General features: G+C 38.4%; 1 protein-coding gene across 1 annotated transcript in view; it reads right to left on the reverse strand.

Annotated features, from left to right (window-relative positions):
- Positions 1-18,178, reverse strand: part of Ppme1 (protein phosphatase methylesterase 1) — a 46,986-nt gene that overhangs the window by 19,680 nt on the left and 9,128 nt on the right. The window contains 4 exon segments of the mRNA NM_001191838.1: positions 3,097-3,148; positions 3,440-3,497; positions 11,496-11,588; positions 12,055-12,148. Coding sequence (NP_001178767.1) covers positions 3,097-3,148; positions 3,440-3,497; positions 11,496-11,588; positions 12,055-12,148 — 297 coding nt within the window.

An 18,178-nucleotide genomic window follows, 5' to 3' on the forward strand; every position in this document is an offset into this window, starting at 1 on the left:
TGTGTGTGTGTGTGTGTGTGTATGCGTGCGTGCGCATATGAATGGCATGGCACATGTGGAAGTTAAAGGCTAATTTGCAGGAGTTACTTTGAGAAATGAGAAAGAAGTGAATGTAAAACTGTTATCCAGAAGGTAGAGTATTATTCAAATGAAAAGACTCAGCTGAAAAGAGAATTAAAAAGTAAAAAAAAAAAAAAAAGAAAAAAAATTCAAGTTTCCTTCATGGTGGTGTTGCTTCTAAAGCCAAGACACCCTGTGAAAGACAAAGTGTTATTTAGTGCAAAGAAAAACTAAAACTTATTCAGTGAAGCTGTGGTCAACAAATGCCTTTCTTCAAATCACATATTGTGAAGTACAGTTATTTGCAAGTTTGCAGAGTCTCTGTTGGAAGGAAGAGCAAGCATTGATAAAAGCTGAGCATTGCGCTTGACTTAGGTCTACATTCTTGCTGGCTTTTGTTCTAGATAGTAGTAGAAACAGGTAGGACTTATAACAGTGACTGGATCATAAGTGGCTGGTTTCAGGAGTTCATTAACCACTTTATAGAGTAATGAAGGAGTCACTGTTATAAAGAGCGTTCTCTCTGGGTCAGAGCTGTCTTACCATGTGCAATCCTCTACCATACTATAATGCAAGACTAGCATCAGGCTCTAGACCTGTGAGCCTAATGAACCACTATGGTGGTACAGCAATGCCAGGCAAGTACCTGTCATGACTACAAGTTCTCTATATCATCAACAAGGTTATTCTTCAACAACCTTGTCTGAAAGGGTTCTTTCTACTACTCTTTAAGAAACTCAGACATACTTATCAACTGTAAAATCAGCCAAGAATTCAGTTCACTGGGTCTACCAAAATATCATTGTATTTCTACCAAAGTTAAAAAGAAAAAAAACTGCAGATTTCTGCTACCACACCTAAGTATATTTAAAGACCCTTTCCTTGGACTCCATAAAGCCACTTCCATAGTGACTCCATAAAGTCAACACATTTCAAGAATAAAGATGACTCAGATAAGTAGTAGTCTCTGAAACAAGTAACATAGGAGACTTATACAACTTTGAAAAAGGAAAACCAAGTAGTATTACTATATATCAATATGACAGAGCAGAAAAAACTGTATGTTCATTCCTATATGTACTTACACACAACAGACTATTGGCTTAATTAATTAAACTATGTGGGCTATGATTCTATTATTTGGGGGCAAATCTTTAAAAAATAAGTTAAAGTTTAGAACAAGTATCAGTGTATAACTTTCAGAATAATTCTCAATTTTAATAAAATTTTAGTTGGTAAGGATGAAATGAACTAAATAAAATGTTCTGGAAGATGTTAAATTCCACATCTTTTTTTTTTTAAAGATTTATTTATTTTATATATAAGAGTACACTGTTGCTGTCTTCAGACACACCAGAAGAGGGCACCAGATCCAGTTACAGATGGCTGTGAGCCACCATGTAGTTGCTGGGAATTGAACTCAGGACGTCTGGAAGAGCAATTGGTGCTCTTAACCATTGAGCCATCTCTCCAGCCCCTAAATTCCACATCTTAATATATGCATTAACCAAGTTAGATATTTACTATGAAAGTTGTAAGTGTATGAAGGTAGACAGGGTCTAAAATGCATAATAGGGCTTGGAGAGAACGCTCAGTGGTTAGCACTGGCTGTAGCCAGAAAGTTGTGGCCTATACCAATAATCCCAGTACTGGGAGGCAGAGGCAGGTGGATCTCTGAATTCAAGGCCAACAGCCTGGTCTACAGAGCAAGTTCCAGGACACAGAGAAACTCTGTCTTAGAAAAAAAAAAAAATACAAAACAGCAACAAAAATGCTGGCAGCTTTTCCGGAGGTCCTGTGTTCGATACCCAGACACATGGTAGGATTGTCTATGTCTCTTCTGGTGTGAAGCAGACATGCAGACAAAGCACTCATATATATAAAGTGCACCAACGTCATAGCTAAGCTTAGGGACGATATGTAACCCAATCTAAAAGTAACTGATCAATTATTTAGAAGTTATTCTTATTAAAGGCAATGGTTCTTAACCATTATTTATGGGACTGACTACACCAGATCCCTTTACAGTGTTTTAGGAATGTAAAGACTAGGGCTGGAGAGAGAGTTCAGCAGTTAAGAGGACTGGCTTCTCTTTTACAAGTTGCAGGTTCAGTTCCCAGCACCTACATGGTAGCTCATAATTGTCTGCAACACCAGTTCTAGGGCATCTGGCACCTTCTTCCAGCCTCTACAGAGACCAGGCAAACATGTGGCAAACTATCTATACCCATAAAAAATAAAAATATGGGGTTGGGGATTTAGCTCAGCGGTAGAGCGCTTGCCTAGCAAACGCAAGGCCCTGGGTTCGGTCCCCAGCTCCGAAAAAAAGTAAAAAAATAAATAAATAAAAATATTAGGGGTTGGGGATTTGGCTCAGTGGTAGAGCGCTTGCCTAGCAACCACGAGGCCCTGGGTTCGGTCCCCAGCTCCGGAAAAAAAACTATTAAAAAATAAATAAATAAATAAAAATATTTTTTAAAAAATAAAAATATTTTAAAGTATATTATATGTCTAGGTTTTACTGCTGAAAATAGTGATTCAGCAGGTCTGGGGTATGTCCAATGCACTTGTATTTTTTGCTAGTTCTTCTATGACCCTGGTGAGTGAACACAGAGAGAAATATGGAATATACACGACTTGACTTAAAGGCCTAGGTTCTAAGTTGCTATTCTTCCATAGCCTGCCCTCACTTTCCTGTGACTAGCTAATGAACACATGCAGGCTGCCTGAACATGCATTCAAGGCTACATATACTTTTCTAAACAGGAGTCCATAGAAGATACATACCCACATTCCATTTACTTACACCAAGAGAGCAACATTTCCAAAAGCCTGCACAAAATAAACAATTTCTGTGCTAAACACCAGACTGGATAAGCCAAGAAGGACATTAATAAGGATAAAAAGAGAAGAGAGAACAGAAATGAAATTTGTGTGTTAAGGACTGTCCAGCAATTTCACCAACAGCATAATAAAATTGCACTACTGTTTATGATGGCGTCAAGATGCAGGCAATCAGTGTTTTTTCTTCCTTACTTTGCCATTGTTTCTGCTGACAGGTCTTCAGAATTCTTGACTTTAGTTTCTCCTATAAATAAATAAATAAATAAATAAATAAATAAATAAATAAATAAATAAATAAATTTCAATGATAAAAATCATCAAACCAGGAGTAATGAACTAGGGACTTTAAAGATGGATTTAGCAAGGATGTTCTATATTCCAGACATTTCTTTATGGCTAGCTATTCTAAAGATGATAATTATACATACAAGCTACGATTCCTCCCAAAATACCCAAATGGGGTACATTAGGTTCCTTTTTGCCAACATTGCTAATGTCTGGGCTTATTAAAGGGGCTAGGGGGAGCTGGACTCACCATGGCTTCGTAGATCCAGAGCCACAATCCGACACTGTACTCTACTGATGATTGCTGCCTGGAAGGAAAAGAACGAAAGGGGAGGTACAGAATTTGCATAATTTTGTTAAATGAACTGTGATCATAATCCAAGGTACCCAAGAGAAAAGAAAACTTGCCTTATCTCAAAGGTTTTCTTTTAAGTATAATAAAAGAACTCACACACACACACACACACACACACACACACACACACACACACACACACACACACACACATATTGTGGTCGGTCCCCAGTGTAAACTTTATCCAAACCCCATGATAAAGTCATTCTTCCTAGCCTTTCCTTATAGCATAAGCACTTCTAGCACTTCCAGATGCTGGCTTATGGTTTGCATCCATGTTCCCTGGATGGCTTTTCTTTATTTTAGAGCCAGAATCCCCAGATAAGGATTGTGAATCAACTAGAAATACAATTTTGGCCCAGGAATTACATGAACATGACATTTGAGTTACAAAATTACCCTAAAATCAGAGCAAGTCATGAAATCTACTGATAGGCACAGCAGTATATACAAGCTGTGATACTATTACATAGATTTTGGAAAGGATTAATATCACAGGATACAATTTTAGAAGTTTAAGGAGACTTGAAATAACTGCTTCCTCAGGGAGCTAGATTTTCTGACAGTCATATATCACAGTTAGCAAATGTCATCTCTATATTTTAACTTTAAGAATAAAGCAACGGTTTAGTCCAACATTCACATTTTAAGAATGAGAAAACTGTGACCAAGAAAAAGGAAATTATTTGTGTATGTTCATGTAAAAAACCAAAATTAACATCATGGTAAGTTACCAAGATAGTATAAGCATACATCAGAAGACAAGACAGATTCTCGAGTTATACTTTAAAAACTAACTGAATAAAAGCCAACATGTCTCCTTCTCTTACTCTTAGTGAGCATCTCTTTTAAAGTAACAAAAGTTTGAAATCCTACTATATTGTACTGTTTGTCCCTGAGAAGGACAGATTTGTTCATTTACAGAAGTTATTGACTGCATTATGGTAACAGTACAACCTTCTAGGCCAAAAACAAAATTACACTTTGAATATAAAGTTATGGAACAAATCTGATTAATTGTTCCACACTTTTAAAAGTTATTACAAACAAACAAAAGATAGATCTGAGGTACATAATTGGCTATAATTTATAACCATTATGTGCTCATTGGGAAACATAACAAGAATATTGAAAGCATCTTTTGGTTTCCTATTTAAATATATCTTTCTAAAAGATATCTAAAACTACCCAAATGAGCATGCTGCTGCAGCAATGGGGAACACAGACATCCCCTGCACCCATGCTACTGGCATTTCTTTATGGTTAGAACCACGAGAAAAATAAATGAGTGCAAAGTAAACTCACAGAGTACCATGGGTCTTATGGATGAAGCTGAGAGAGTGTCTGTCAGTGACTTTGGTTCTCATCTTGTTTCAAATGGCACAATATTGATATTTTTTTTCTTTTCTTTTTTTCAGAGCTGGGGACCGAACCCAGGGCCTTGTGCTTGCTAGGCAAGCGCTCTACCACTGAGCTAAATCCCCAACCCCTTGATATTTTTGAAGTAAGTGAAAACCAGCAAGTTCAGAACCAGACTCACCCAACTGTTTTCTCCTTGGGATTTATGCTATCAACACTGATATCAGTGGCCGCTAATATTTACCAAATCTTCCAAGGTACCATTCATCAATCTAAGTACTTTCAATGCATTATCTAATTTACTCCTCAGAACTCTTCAGACAATTCTCATCATTTTACAGGCGAGGAGATTTTATAAGGAGTTAAGCATCTCACCAGGGTCAAAGAGCCAACAAATGATAGAAACAGGGTCATCGTCAACCTTGTCTGCCACACAGAAGTATCTAAGGAGTTTTGAGGAGTACAGTATAAGCCCACCAGATATTCTGATTTAAAGTGAACCAGAGGAGGGGCCAAGCTTATCTCTATTAAGTTTTGGAACTCTGTGGGTAAATACTCTATGGTAAAGAGCATTAGAGAAAAAACTGGAAGAAAGAGCTAGCCAGAGCTATGGTAGCACATGCCTGGAATTATACCAGTGGGAAAGCTGAAGCAGGAAGGCTTAGAGTTTGATCCCAGCCTCAGCTACAAAGCAAGACCTAGTCTCCAAGGTGTGTGTGTGTGTGTGTGTGTGTGTGTGTGTGTGTGTGTGTGTGTGTGTATGAGAGAGAGAGAGAGAGAGAGGGTGTGTGTGTGTATGAGAGTGTGTGTGTGTATGTGTGTGTGTGTGTGTGTGTGTGTGAGAGAGAGAGAGAGAGAGAGAGAGAGAGAGAGAGAGAGAGTGAGTGTCAGGATCACTTTGATATCCTATACATTATTTCAGATAATTTCAGCCTTGAAAAACACGCTAAAAAAATATGGCAGAGTATTTGTACCTGGCAAGTATTGAAGATGTAGAGAAACAACTCTCCTTACAAATGTACTATCCTCTAATGCAGTAAGATTTTTGTCTAGGCTCAGAATTCTGTTTATATTTTGTTGCTTTTACAGGTATGGTATTGCTCTAAATTTCACTATCTTTGCCTAAACTGAAAGGATCACAGAAAAGGTAAATGGGACTATGCACCTAGACACTGCAGGGGATGTAACTAAGACAAGGCAAATGTCTAGGGACATGCAGCTGCTTATTTTCCTTGTTGTGGTTGATCCCTGGGGCTCACTGGTCCCAGACTCTAGGCGGCATGGAAAGATGGCATAAAAGGCTATGATGGAGAGCAAACCCGTGGGGAAACATCTTCATTAGTAGTCACTGTGATTCATTTCTACTACCATTTAACAAAGAAATGGTACACTTACAGAATCTAACTTGACGAAAAGCTATTGTCTAAAACTAACATTCTCGGCATCTAAATAAAACTGGCCGTGTGAAAGCCAGTGCTCTAGCAATTGCCTTGACTCCAAAGGTCAGAACTCCCCAAGCTTTAGAGCCTATCTGTGAATACAGGCACAGTTAAACGTGAACAGGGACTATACCAACAGCAGGAACAGACCCAAGTATCTTACAACACGAGAGACATGAGTAATGACCTGATTGGTGGGAAGTGATTACATAAGCAGGATATATCCACGAGCAGAACATGGTACAACTCTGTAAGACAACTTTCCTGGACAGTGGAAGCAGAAGGCACACAATACTGAACAAGGCAGTCTGTGCTCAGAGGTCTCATCACACTCCAATCACAGGACTTACCTCTTCCTTATCCCTTTGACTCCACTGGCCATGTGTCCTAAAACTGGGAGCTTTCTAACTATATGATGCAACTTCTTTACTAGTCATATATAAATTACTTATTTAATAAAAACCTAGGGGCTAGGCAGGCCTTTAATCCCAGCACTTGGAAGGTAGAAGCAGACAGAGTTCTTTGAGAATGGAGCAAACCTGGTCTACATAGTGAGTTTCAGGTCTGTCAGGGCTGCACAGTGAGATCTTGCTTAAAAATAAAAAAAGCCGGGGTTGGGGATTTAGCTCAGTGGTAGAGCGCTTGCCTAGGAAGCGCAAGGCCCTGGGTTCGGTCCCCAGCTCCGAAAAAAAGAACCTAAATAAATAAATAAATAAATAAATAAAGCCTTATTTCCTGCTTTTGTGAATAGAACACATCAATCAATGTTTAATCCCAGATCAACTGTTTGGGAATGATACAAACGTAGTCAAGGATGGAGTACCAAGCACTGACTCTGTGACAGACATTATGCAGACATTCCAGAATAATAAAGCTGTGTCTGCTCTCCAGGATCCCGCGGCCTAACTACTGATCACACACACTGATCATCTAGGTGCAGCTGCATCACACATCATACCAGAACTGACAGTAATTCAAGAACAAAACACCCCGTAAGTACGCATAATTTAGCAGACACAAATAAGCTAGGATCTTTGCCTACAAAAAGGCAAGGTGTGCTCCGTGAATTTAAAAGATAGTATAAGAAGGAACTTAACACGTCACTATGGCTTAGATGTGGTTTGAGGGTTCTCCCTTGCCACAAAGTTTCACATGTCAAAATTTAATCTCTTTAGTGAAGAATTAAGAGGCTAAAAGTTGATCTGTTGATAGTTTTTAGAGGCATATCCCTTACAAAATGATTAGGAAAAGATAAAAATCCTGAGGGAGAAGGCCTCATGGTAGCGTTATGTATTTGGAAGAGCCAAGCTTTCTTGCTAGTTTACTTGCTCAGGAAACAAAATCTCAAATTCATGATCTTCCTGTTGTATTACAGAGCAACAATAATAAAATAGCATGGTACTGGCATAAAAACACTTTGATCAGTGGAATCAAACCAAAGACCCAGACATATGTAAACATACCTATAGACACCTGATTTACTTATTTACTTACCATTTATTTATTCATTTATTTCAAAGAAGCTAGAAATATACACTGGGGAAAGGATAACACATGCTGCTGGTCTAACTGGATGTCTGCGTATAGGATGCAAACAGAATCATATCTATCACCCTGCACAAGACTCAATGACCTTAAAATAAGAGTACACACCCTGAATTTCATAGAAGGGTAAACATGGAATAGGCTTGAACTCATTAGCACAGGAAAGGACTTTGTGAACAGAATACCCATCGTGCAGGCACCAAGACCAACAATTAATAAATGGGACCTCATGAAACTGAAAAGCTTCTATATGGCAAAGGACATCATCATGCAGGCAAAGTGGCAGCCACAGAACGGGTAAATTCCTTATCAATTCAGCATCTGACAGAGGGTTAATATCTATAAGGAAAAAAGTAACAAAACAAACCTTAACATTAAGAAAACAATAACATTTAAAAACGGGACTAACCAGATAGTTCTTAAAAATGTTCAACATCCTTAACTATCAATGAAGTGTAAATTAAAACTACTTTGAGATTTTTATCTTACACCAGTCAGACTGATCAAGATCAATAAAATAAACGACAATCTGATCTACAGAGCAAGTTCCAGGACAGCCAGCTATACAGGGTTGCAAGAAACCCTGTCTCGAAAAAACAAAACAGAACAATAATAATAAAATAAATGCTATTCCATGCTGAGGAGGAGGCGGGGAAGGGGAACACTTACTCGTTACTGTCGAGAGTACAGACTGGGAGAGCCCCTATCAGTGTGGCAGTTTTTCAAGAAGCTGGAGATCAACCTACCTCCAGGCTCAGCTATACCACTCGGGCATATATCTAAAGGACTCTACACTCTATTACAGAAACACTTGCTCAACCATGCTCACTGATGCTCTATTCATAATAGCCAAAAATTGGAGACACCTTAGATGTCCATCAACAGATGAATAGATGACAATGGGATACATGTGTATAATGGAATATTATTCAGCTACTAAGAAAAATGAAATTATAACATTCACAGGTAGCTAGGCAGTGGTAGCATACATTTTTTAATTCTAGCTCTTGGGAGGCAGAGGCAGGCAGACCTCTAAGTTCAAGACCAGCCTGGTCTACAGAGCAAGTTCCAGGACACTCAGTGCTACACAGAAAAACCCTGTTTCAACAAAATAAATGAATGAATGAACAAATGAATGAATAAATAAAAGAAATTCACAGGTAAATGGATAGATAGGGGTAAAGTCACTGTAAGTTAACCACAGCCCAAAAGACAAATATTATATATTTTCTTTTATGTGTGGATATCGGTTTTTAAGTTTTCAATATGTGTGCTACAATCCACACAACTGCAGAGGTTAAGGAGTACACATGGATTGGAGGTCGAGGTGGGGGGTGGGGAAAGGAGATCACCCAAGAAAGGGGAAATACACTAGTGTTATAGAGAGACAAAAGGAAAAAAAGGGAGGGGGTGGGATAAAATAGGGAGGGGTTGGGAGAGAAGGGTAAAGGAGAGAATATGACAACTAACACTAAAGGCCATTTGAAAAACTATATGCAAACCTGCCACTGTAGAAGCTTCATATACATATATGAAAGGAATCCAATATACATACATGGAGTCACCAACTAACAGGGGAAGACAATGACCCATGTAAAATGTCCTATGACAGAAAGGGTTACATCTAGTTGAGTTATTGGCCAAGGCACTCCATGAAAACTCTCAGACACTACAGGCTAATGCCTAGGCTATTGATTCTTGTCACAACCCGATGATAAGGCCCTATTGCTGAAGACATTTATGTCACTGAAAATGGAGAAGTTGAGTTTGTACCTAACTAGAAGCTTCACTACCGTATGTGCTCTACACAATACCTGAGGAAAAGGAAAACCATCAGTATCTCCCAGCTACAAAGCAAACCCTATAACCTGCAACAGTGATCTACCTACAAGATATAGTTATACTAGTAGCAGAGATGCTTCAGCAGTAACCAACCACTCTCTCGTTGGATCTAAGGCCTACTTCATAAGAAATCCAAATTTGACACTGCTAAAGTGGCCAAGAATCTGAGACTGTATACAGAGGGCCTGGGCCTAGGGAGAAACTTACTATTATTTTTCTAATCATACCATACTGCTATACCATAGATCAGTGTCTCACTCAACCCACATCAGAAAAACTGCATTTTGCAGTAGATAGGAATTATAATTGGGAACCTATACTAAACAATGTGCAAAGAGTGAGAGACATTGAAACACAGTCCTAAATGGCATATGTTCATCAATGTCCTCTTTACAAGGCTCAGGGATCTATGTCGACTGTAGGAGACAGAGGTGATGATGACTCTAAAGAAACTGTTTTCCAGACACCATAGGGCAGATGGACACTGAACTAAGAGCACTGACTGCTGTTCCAGAGGTCCCGAGTTTAATTCCCCAGCAACCACATGGTGGCTCACAGCCATCTGTTAACGGGATTCCATGCCCTCTTCTGGTGTGTCTGAAGACAGCTGCATTGTACTCATATAAATGAAAAATAAATACATCTTTAAAAAAAAAAAGAATTACTGTGTATATCTGCTTGATACATGAGAAGGGATCGCTTCATTTTATATGAAGGTGTTGCTACTATCTTTCTTAGCAGTATGTCCTGGCATGTAGGCTGCCTTATTACCAAGTCAGAGATGTGAGGAAGATTTAAAATAGCAGAATTCATGTTAGCCCAGGCCCTGAGCATCACCAGCTAAGTGTTATTATTTCTTAAGAGTTCAGAGATGCAAGTATGCATGCATACATACCTACATACATACACACACATACAATACATAAAACACATATATACATACAAATTAAAAGGTAATATAAGATAAAGCATTGCTTTAAAAAGAAGACAGCTAATATTCCAGCATGGATGAGAGAGAGGTTCATGAAGATCTACCCCTAAGCTGCGGGGCTATTGGCAACTGATGGCTGTTGGAGGAGGGGAGTAGTTCTTCTTTTGCGATATGGTTGCCTATGCTCCTGTAATGGGCCCCTCATCCATTCACATGCAAGCTGTACTAATTAGACTTCATCAGTCACTTAAAAAAATATGAAGACGGGGTTGGGGATTTAGCTCAGTGGTAGAGCGCTTGCCTAGCGAGCGCAAGGCCCTGGGTTTGGTCCCCAGCTCCGAAAAAAAAAAAAAAAAAAAAGAAAAAAGAAAAAAAAATGAAGACATGAAGGTAGAGAAGTTTTGAAAGGCTCGGAAGAAGTGGGAAGAAGAATATGGGTTGACTATGATCAAGATAACATTGTATTTATGTATGAAATTGCTAAATAATAAAAATAGAAAAATATTTTTGGAACATCATGTACCTGATGAAGACAGAGATATAATCTAAAGCATCTGAAATAAAATATCTACTCATGTATATTTAAATTACTGAGATTAAAGACCCCCACTTTTGACAAGGCACAAACTCCATACCTTCACCCTAGTGCATACATATACAAAGCGTTACAAGAACCACTAGCATAAAGAACAGGTGACCTTGAGTACATAATGCTAAAGTTTTGCTCTGCCTTCTTCCCAATGATGAATGAACATGTTAGGAAGAGTTAACTAGACAAGTCACCTAGAAAAGAATGATCACTGCAATACACCAGCCTCTGACGCCAACAACTTACCGTGAATACTGCCCAGGAAAGGGCAGAATGGCCTCCTCCATGAAGCAGCAGCAGGACTGGACCCTCGGAACCACTCTTGTAAACTCGAAAAGTGTATGAACAGTTAAAGACAATAGATTTAAAGTTTTTATTATTCATAACAATATTTATTTTTGAAAGAGACAAACAGGGTATAACAACTTATATGAAAACTGCAGACTTCCAAAGACACTTTAGGTGTTTCTGAGATAGCAAGACTGTTTTGAAGCCTGCAGCCAGTATGCCTTCTTCTCAATGAAAAATAAATATTTCCTTTTCTCTGAAGAGGATTCAGTACTTGGTTTCTAGAAACTAAGTCACTTCAGCTTGTTGGACTCAGAGTATGACTTTCAGGAATTTAATCCTAATCCCTTCCCATGCAGGTGTCAGACAACTGCAGCCAAGAAAGATTCTGCCAAAGACTTAAAGGTAACTTTCCAGATAATGTAAGGAACTGCTGGGATAAATAGAACATCTAGGAGCTACCCAAGTGGGACTTAGTCGCCCGTCCTTATGCTGAGCAGCCCCTTTGAGAGGATATATCCTTGCCAGTTTCATTCTCCACCTCCACATCTTCCATTGACTCGAAGTACTGACTCCATGGAACAGGGGTAAAGTCCCGCTTCCTTCCAGGGCTGAGGAGAGGAAGAAGAAAAGGAGCTGTTCAAATAAAACAGTTATACATAAGAAGGTAAAATCTTGGTCAACAGATTCTAAATGTAAATCCGAAATGAAAATAGCAAGTGTTTTCTTCTCATAAAGATACAAAGAGTTCCCAAAGCACCATATACAGTATTTAAATGGGTCCAAACAGAGTTAAGAGTAAACATGAAGATTTTCTAAAATTGAAAGGCATGGTTGTGCATGCCTTTATTCCCAGTACTTTGAAGGAAGAGGCAGGTGGAATTAAGAAGAAGTGACCTTTGAAAACAAGACTCAGGGGTGTTTACAATATGGGGAATGTCAGAATCAGAATCAATCCTAAAGGTGAATTAAGTCTTATTTAAAATAAGAACTACTTTGATAGGTCAATGCATACAAAATCATTTTATGACAAAGTAAAATTTATTTTAAACTTCTAAAAATGAATATACAATTTCTATTTCCTGCTACCCCGTTGGGCAGAGAGGTACAAAGCAGGTCACAGACCAGGTTTAAAATCTAACAAGAGATGTGTACACTTCATTTTTCAAGCACATGCACATACACCTGGACTACACAGGCAGGTCCAGAGCATATAGAATTCTACTTAGAAACTCATTTACGACTAAATTAAGAGCCACAGACCTGAACTTTGACTCCAAACAACCTATTTCTAGAGAAAAGAGAAAAGAAAATGACAAGACAACATATTTTTAAAAAATAGTTGCTAAGCTTGTAATAATTTTTTATTTTCTACCTAATGGGTTTATTTTTTAATCCAATTGTGTGTTCCTTGTGTGATTTTAAACACAGTAGTTAATTTCTACAAGCCCAGCCTGTCCATGTTTGATGGGGCTGTACTGTCAATTTTATACAGGGGGCGTGAAGATTAAAGTAGCCCCCTCACTGCTCATTACTCTCAGACTAGCTTGCACTAGTTATACATTTCCTAAAAAATATTTTAGCTCACCTAGGTTGGCACTGTGAGAACACTGAGAACAAGCACATTCTCCAAGTAGTCACAGAACCTGACACATCAATAATTAACATCTGTTGACACAATGAAACGAGCCAATGTGAATATAGCACTTAGCTTGGTGTCTCAATATATACCCATTATTACTACTATTAAATGGCTTGGAGGCTAATAAACACAGTTCCCCTCACTTGAACCTAATAAAGTTTCCAGTGAAAGACAATGAAACACTATACATCTATAGTAATCAGGCCTGTAGTACATGAGTAAGGATTAAGATCAACTCAGTCCAGAAACAAACTCTAGCATCTGATTCAGAGACAACGGTAACTCGGGGTGGGGGCACAGAACAGCCTTCCTACAGATGCTGGGGTTACTGAACATCGATAAGCTATTCTAGAAATCAGTATGGAGAACACTCAAAAAGATAAAAATAAATCTACCATATAACCCAGCTATGACTCATTGGCATATGCCAAGGACTAAACATCATCATTGCGCTCTATTCATAACAGCTAGGAAATGCAAGTATTGCCCTTTAACTGACAAATGGATACTGAAAAGGGGGGTGTGTGTGGATGGATGGGTGGATGGATGGATGGATAGAGTAGAATACTATTCGGCCATAAAGAAAAATGAAATAATGGAAATAATGAATTTGCAGGTAAGCGAATGGAACTAAAAAATAGAGAATGAGGTGACCAACACCTGAAAGACAAATGTGGCATATTCTTTCTCATCTGAGACTCTTAGCTCCAATTCTTCAGACGTGGGTATACAACATAGAAGAGTAACAGAAACCAGGGAAGTAAAAGGGAGCCATGGGAGGAGACACTAGAGATAGCAAGACACAAATGATCTGAAGGAAGAGAAGAATGAGGAAACTATACATATACATATATAGTTTGAATGAAGTTTTCCCATCTGGGCTGACAATGTTCCCTACAAGAGCCATAGATTATCTAATGAAAACTAATCCCAGATCTGAGGTCTCTGATTTGTTGGTCAGGAAGTCCCAGAGACTCCCAAAGCAATATAAGTTATTACTGTTCTAGGTTGTCTCTCAGAAGGTGGAGTTAAGTCCCTACTGCTGAAAGACACCACAAACTTTGGACATTGGACCCCGAGAACCTTAGCTGGATCTGACCTGAAAGTTTTCTCCCCTGAGGATTAGCTCACCTAGTGCCATGAAATCTTCCAAGGGAGGGAAGCAACCATTAGTTGTACCCATTTGTGACACATGAACCACAATGACCAGAATGGCAAGATATCCCTAAGGGTACAATAGTGGTACTCTCTATATGGTGGTACTCAACAGCTCTCTAGTGAACTTAAGGCCTATTTAGCTGGAGGGAAACCATACTTGATACTGGAATCTAGCCAACAACCTGGGGCTAGGCTAATGAAGTCATGGAACTTAGAGGACACATGCTACCACTGATTTCTGTGCTCTGCCACTCGGTTGAAAGTGATTTTAAGAGCTATGAGCTTTGTGATAAAGTCTTCAAATACACAGAATTATATTGTCTGCAAAGAGGGGTAACCTGACTTCTTTTCCATTTGTATCCCTAGGAATTGAAGCATTAGAAGAGCGGAGAAAGCCAACAACCTTGTCCTGTTTCCGACTTAAGAAGAAATGCTATGTTGTAAACAGACCACCAGTCTGCGTAAATAGCCTCTACTAGGTTGAAGTATGTCCCCTCTATTCCTAGTTTCTTCAGGACCTTTCATCATGAAGGGATACTGAACTTTATTGAAAGTCCTTTTTGCATCACTTGAGATATTCATGTGATATTTGCCCTTGATTCTATTTATGTGAAGAATTCTATTAATTGATTTGCATACTCAGAATGAAACCAATTTGAGCATGATGTATGATCTTGTGTTGTGAAATAAGGTGCAGTGTTTTGTTTAGAACTTTCACGTGCATATTTTATCAATGAAAATGGCTTACAGTTTTCAATTTGTTATTTAATTTTTTTCCTTTAATTTTTTGAGACAATGTCTCACTCTGTAATTCTCCTACTACAGTCTCCCAAGTGCTAGGATGACAGGCCTGCAGCGCCACACCCTGCACTAGGCTTTTGCTATGCAAACATTAGTTTGTAAGAACCAAAAATAAGGAGCAAATTAATGGTAGGTTAGAAAAATTTCCAAATAATTTCAAACATAATTATTTTACTATAAATTTCTGGTATGGCATACTTTAAGAAAAAAAGTTGAAAAATATTCTAGATAGTAGACAGTATGCGCTAATATTTAATGGTTTTAAGTTTGTTACACTATTACATACACATATATTTAGATAAAGCAATTAGATAATTTGGTTAATAGTCAAAATTATCACTGCAAGAGAGATAATTATATAATTCAAAGTAACAATCTTAATCTTAGTTTCAAAGTAGAGATATGAGTGGCTTATGATTCCTTTTGTCTCAATTACTGCTAGTTATGTCTACTGAAAAGGCCTACAAGCAATAATTAAATTAGTAGTAGTGAGCTTTTCTTATGCCCAGGATGTGAAACATCACTTCTATTGTCTGGCAGCTGCCTAGGATACTGAACTTGCAGGTCCTTCCTCTATTTTCAAAGATAGCAATGCAACAAGTTTAAATCTCTTCTAGGCTTTAATCCATTCTGCCTTCTTCCTCTTTAAAAGATGTCTGTAATTATTTGGGGACCATCTAGATAATTCAGGATAGTTTTTTTTTAAAGGAAAGACATTCTTGTAAAGATTTATTTATTTATTTTGTATATGAGTACACTGTAGCTGTCTTCAGACACACCAGAAGAGAGCATCGGATTCCATTACAGATGGTTGTGAGCCACCATGTGGTTGCTGGGATTTGAACTCAGGACCTCTGGAAGAGCAGTCGGTGCTCTTAAACACTGAGCCATCTCTCCAGCCCCCAGTTTTGTTTTGTTTTTTTTAAGGTCAACTAAAAAGCAATACTAATTTTCCTCTGTCATGTAAAAGATACATTCACAGGTTTCAGGGTTTTCATAACTATGGAGACTATCACTTTACCTGGTACAGTTTCCTAAACTCTTTGTACAATTTTGGAAGAACAAATAGAGTAATTTAACTAGGACTTTTCTACTCACTTAACACTACGACAGAACCCTAAATAACTCACTAAAAAACTTTAAGATCAACTTTAGTACACTGCAGAAGCAAAAAAAAAAAAAAAACCAACATGAGTTATATTTTCTATAGTTAAAGTAAAAAAACTCTAAAAGTAAAATTAACAGAACAAGCCTATTAAAGTACCACTATTAAGAATACCAGGGGTTGGGGATTTAGCTCAGTGATAGAGCACTTGCCTAGGAAGCGCAAGGCCCTGGGTTCGGTCCCCAGCTCTGAAAAAGAAGAATACCAGGAGTTGGAGGTGTGTGTGTTGGGGGGGGGGGGTTGTGAGTGAGCTGTCTCAGTGGGTAAACGAACTTATTTCAAAAATCTGACTAGAGTTCAATTTCCAGAACCCCATGGAAAGGCAGAAGGAAAAAATCTGGCTCCACAAAGTTGCCCTCTGGCCTTCAGATACACAGGATAGCATGCATGCCCCACCTTCAATAACAATAGTAAATATACATATTTTTCAATTTTTAAAAAAATTAAATAATACTTAGGCTGGCTGGGAAGATGGACCAGGTGGTAAAATGCTTGCCATGCAAGCATAAAGACCTGAGTTTAGATTCTAGCACCCAAACCAAGTCAGGCACGATAGTGTGCACTTGTAAGCCTAGTGCTAAGGTGGAGACAGGTGGATGTCTAGAGCTTACTGACAAGCTAGTCTTCCCAAAGCAGTGAGTTCCAGATTCAGTGAGAGACCATATCTCAAAAATAAAACAGAAGGCTGGAGAATTGATTCGGCTTTTTTTTTTTTTTTTGTTCTTTTTTTCGGAGCTGGGGACCGAACCCAGGGCCTTGCGCTTCCTAGGTAAGCGCTCTACCACTGAGCTAAATCCCCAGCCCCTGATTCGGCTTTTAAGAGCAATTGTTTCTCTTGGAAAAGGACCCAGATTGGATTCCTAGTATTTATATAGTGACTTCTAACAGACTCTAACTCTACTCCTGGGGGTCCAACACTTACTTCTGACTATTTCAGGCATCAGGCAAGCATATGGTATACATACATACATACATACATACATACATACATACATACATACATGTGGGCAAAACACTTGCATACATAGAATAATAAATCTTTTTTTAAAAAAAAGGTGAAGAGTGATTGAAGACACCAAACATTAACTTGTGGCTTCTAAACATACACACACACACACACACACACACACACACACACACACACACACAATACACACACACAGACATATACGAATGTGTACACAAACATACATCAGATACATCCATACACAAATACATAGAATAAGTTACTAAAGAAATGTAACGCTTGTATATAAAAATCTATATAGTCTATCTTTGTTATCCCTCACAGATAAAAGGAGAAACGCCTGTATCCATAGATAATGAAGACCTCATGTTAAGAGGGAAGACTCTGCAAATTACCTACAGAGTCAAAGGAGCATCTGTGAAGACCGTAGCCCACTCCTCAGTAGGGAACAGAGTAGTTGGTCCTGAAATTCACATGGAAATGGAAGGGATCCAAAGGACTCCACATAATTTTTATAAAGCACAAAGCTGGAATCTTCTGATTTAAAACTTACTACAAAGCTACAACATTCAAAATATAGTGCTAGCTCACAGACAGATACATATCACTGAATACATCAATGACATAAAATTTGAAAACTCAAAGACAATCTATTTGATATGGTCAAAGGAATTTTTTTTTTTAGATGTCAAGATAATGCATTAGGAAAAAGAAACCCCAGCCCCCAAAATGTTAGGATAACCTATTATCCATTTGCAAAAGAACCAAGCTGGACCCATTCCTTATATCACCCACAAAAATTAACACAAAATAGAGCAGGTTTACATTCAAGAGCTCAGCGTATAACACTCCTGGGGTTGGGGTAAAAGAGAGAAAAGAAAGTTCCCTTTGCTTGGAGGCCTGAGTCC

This window comes from Rattus norvegicus, chromosome 1 (genome assembly GCF_021556685.1).
Source record: "Rattus norvegicus strain SHRSP/BbbUtx chromosome 1, alternate assembly SHRSP_T2T, whole genome shotgun sequence".
Lineage (NCBI taxonomy): Eukaryota > Metazoa > Chordata > Mammalia > Rodentia > Muridae > Rattus > Rattus norvegicus.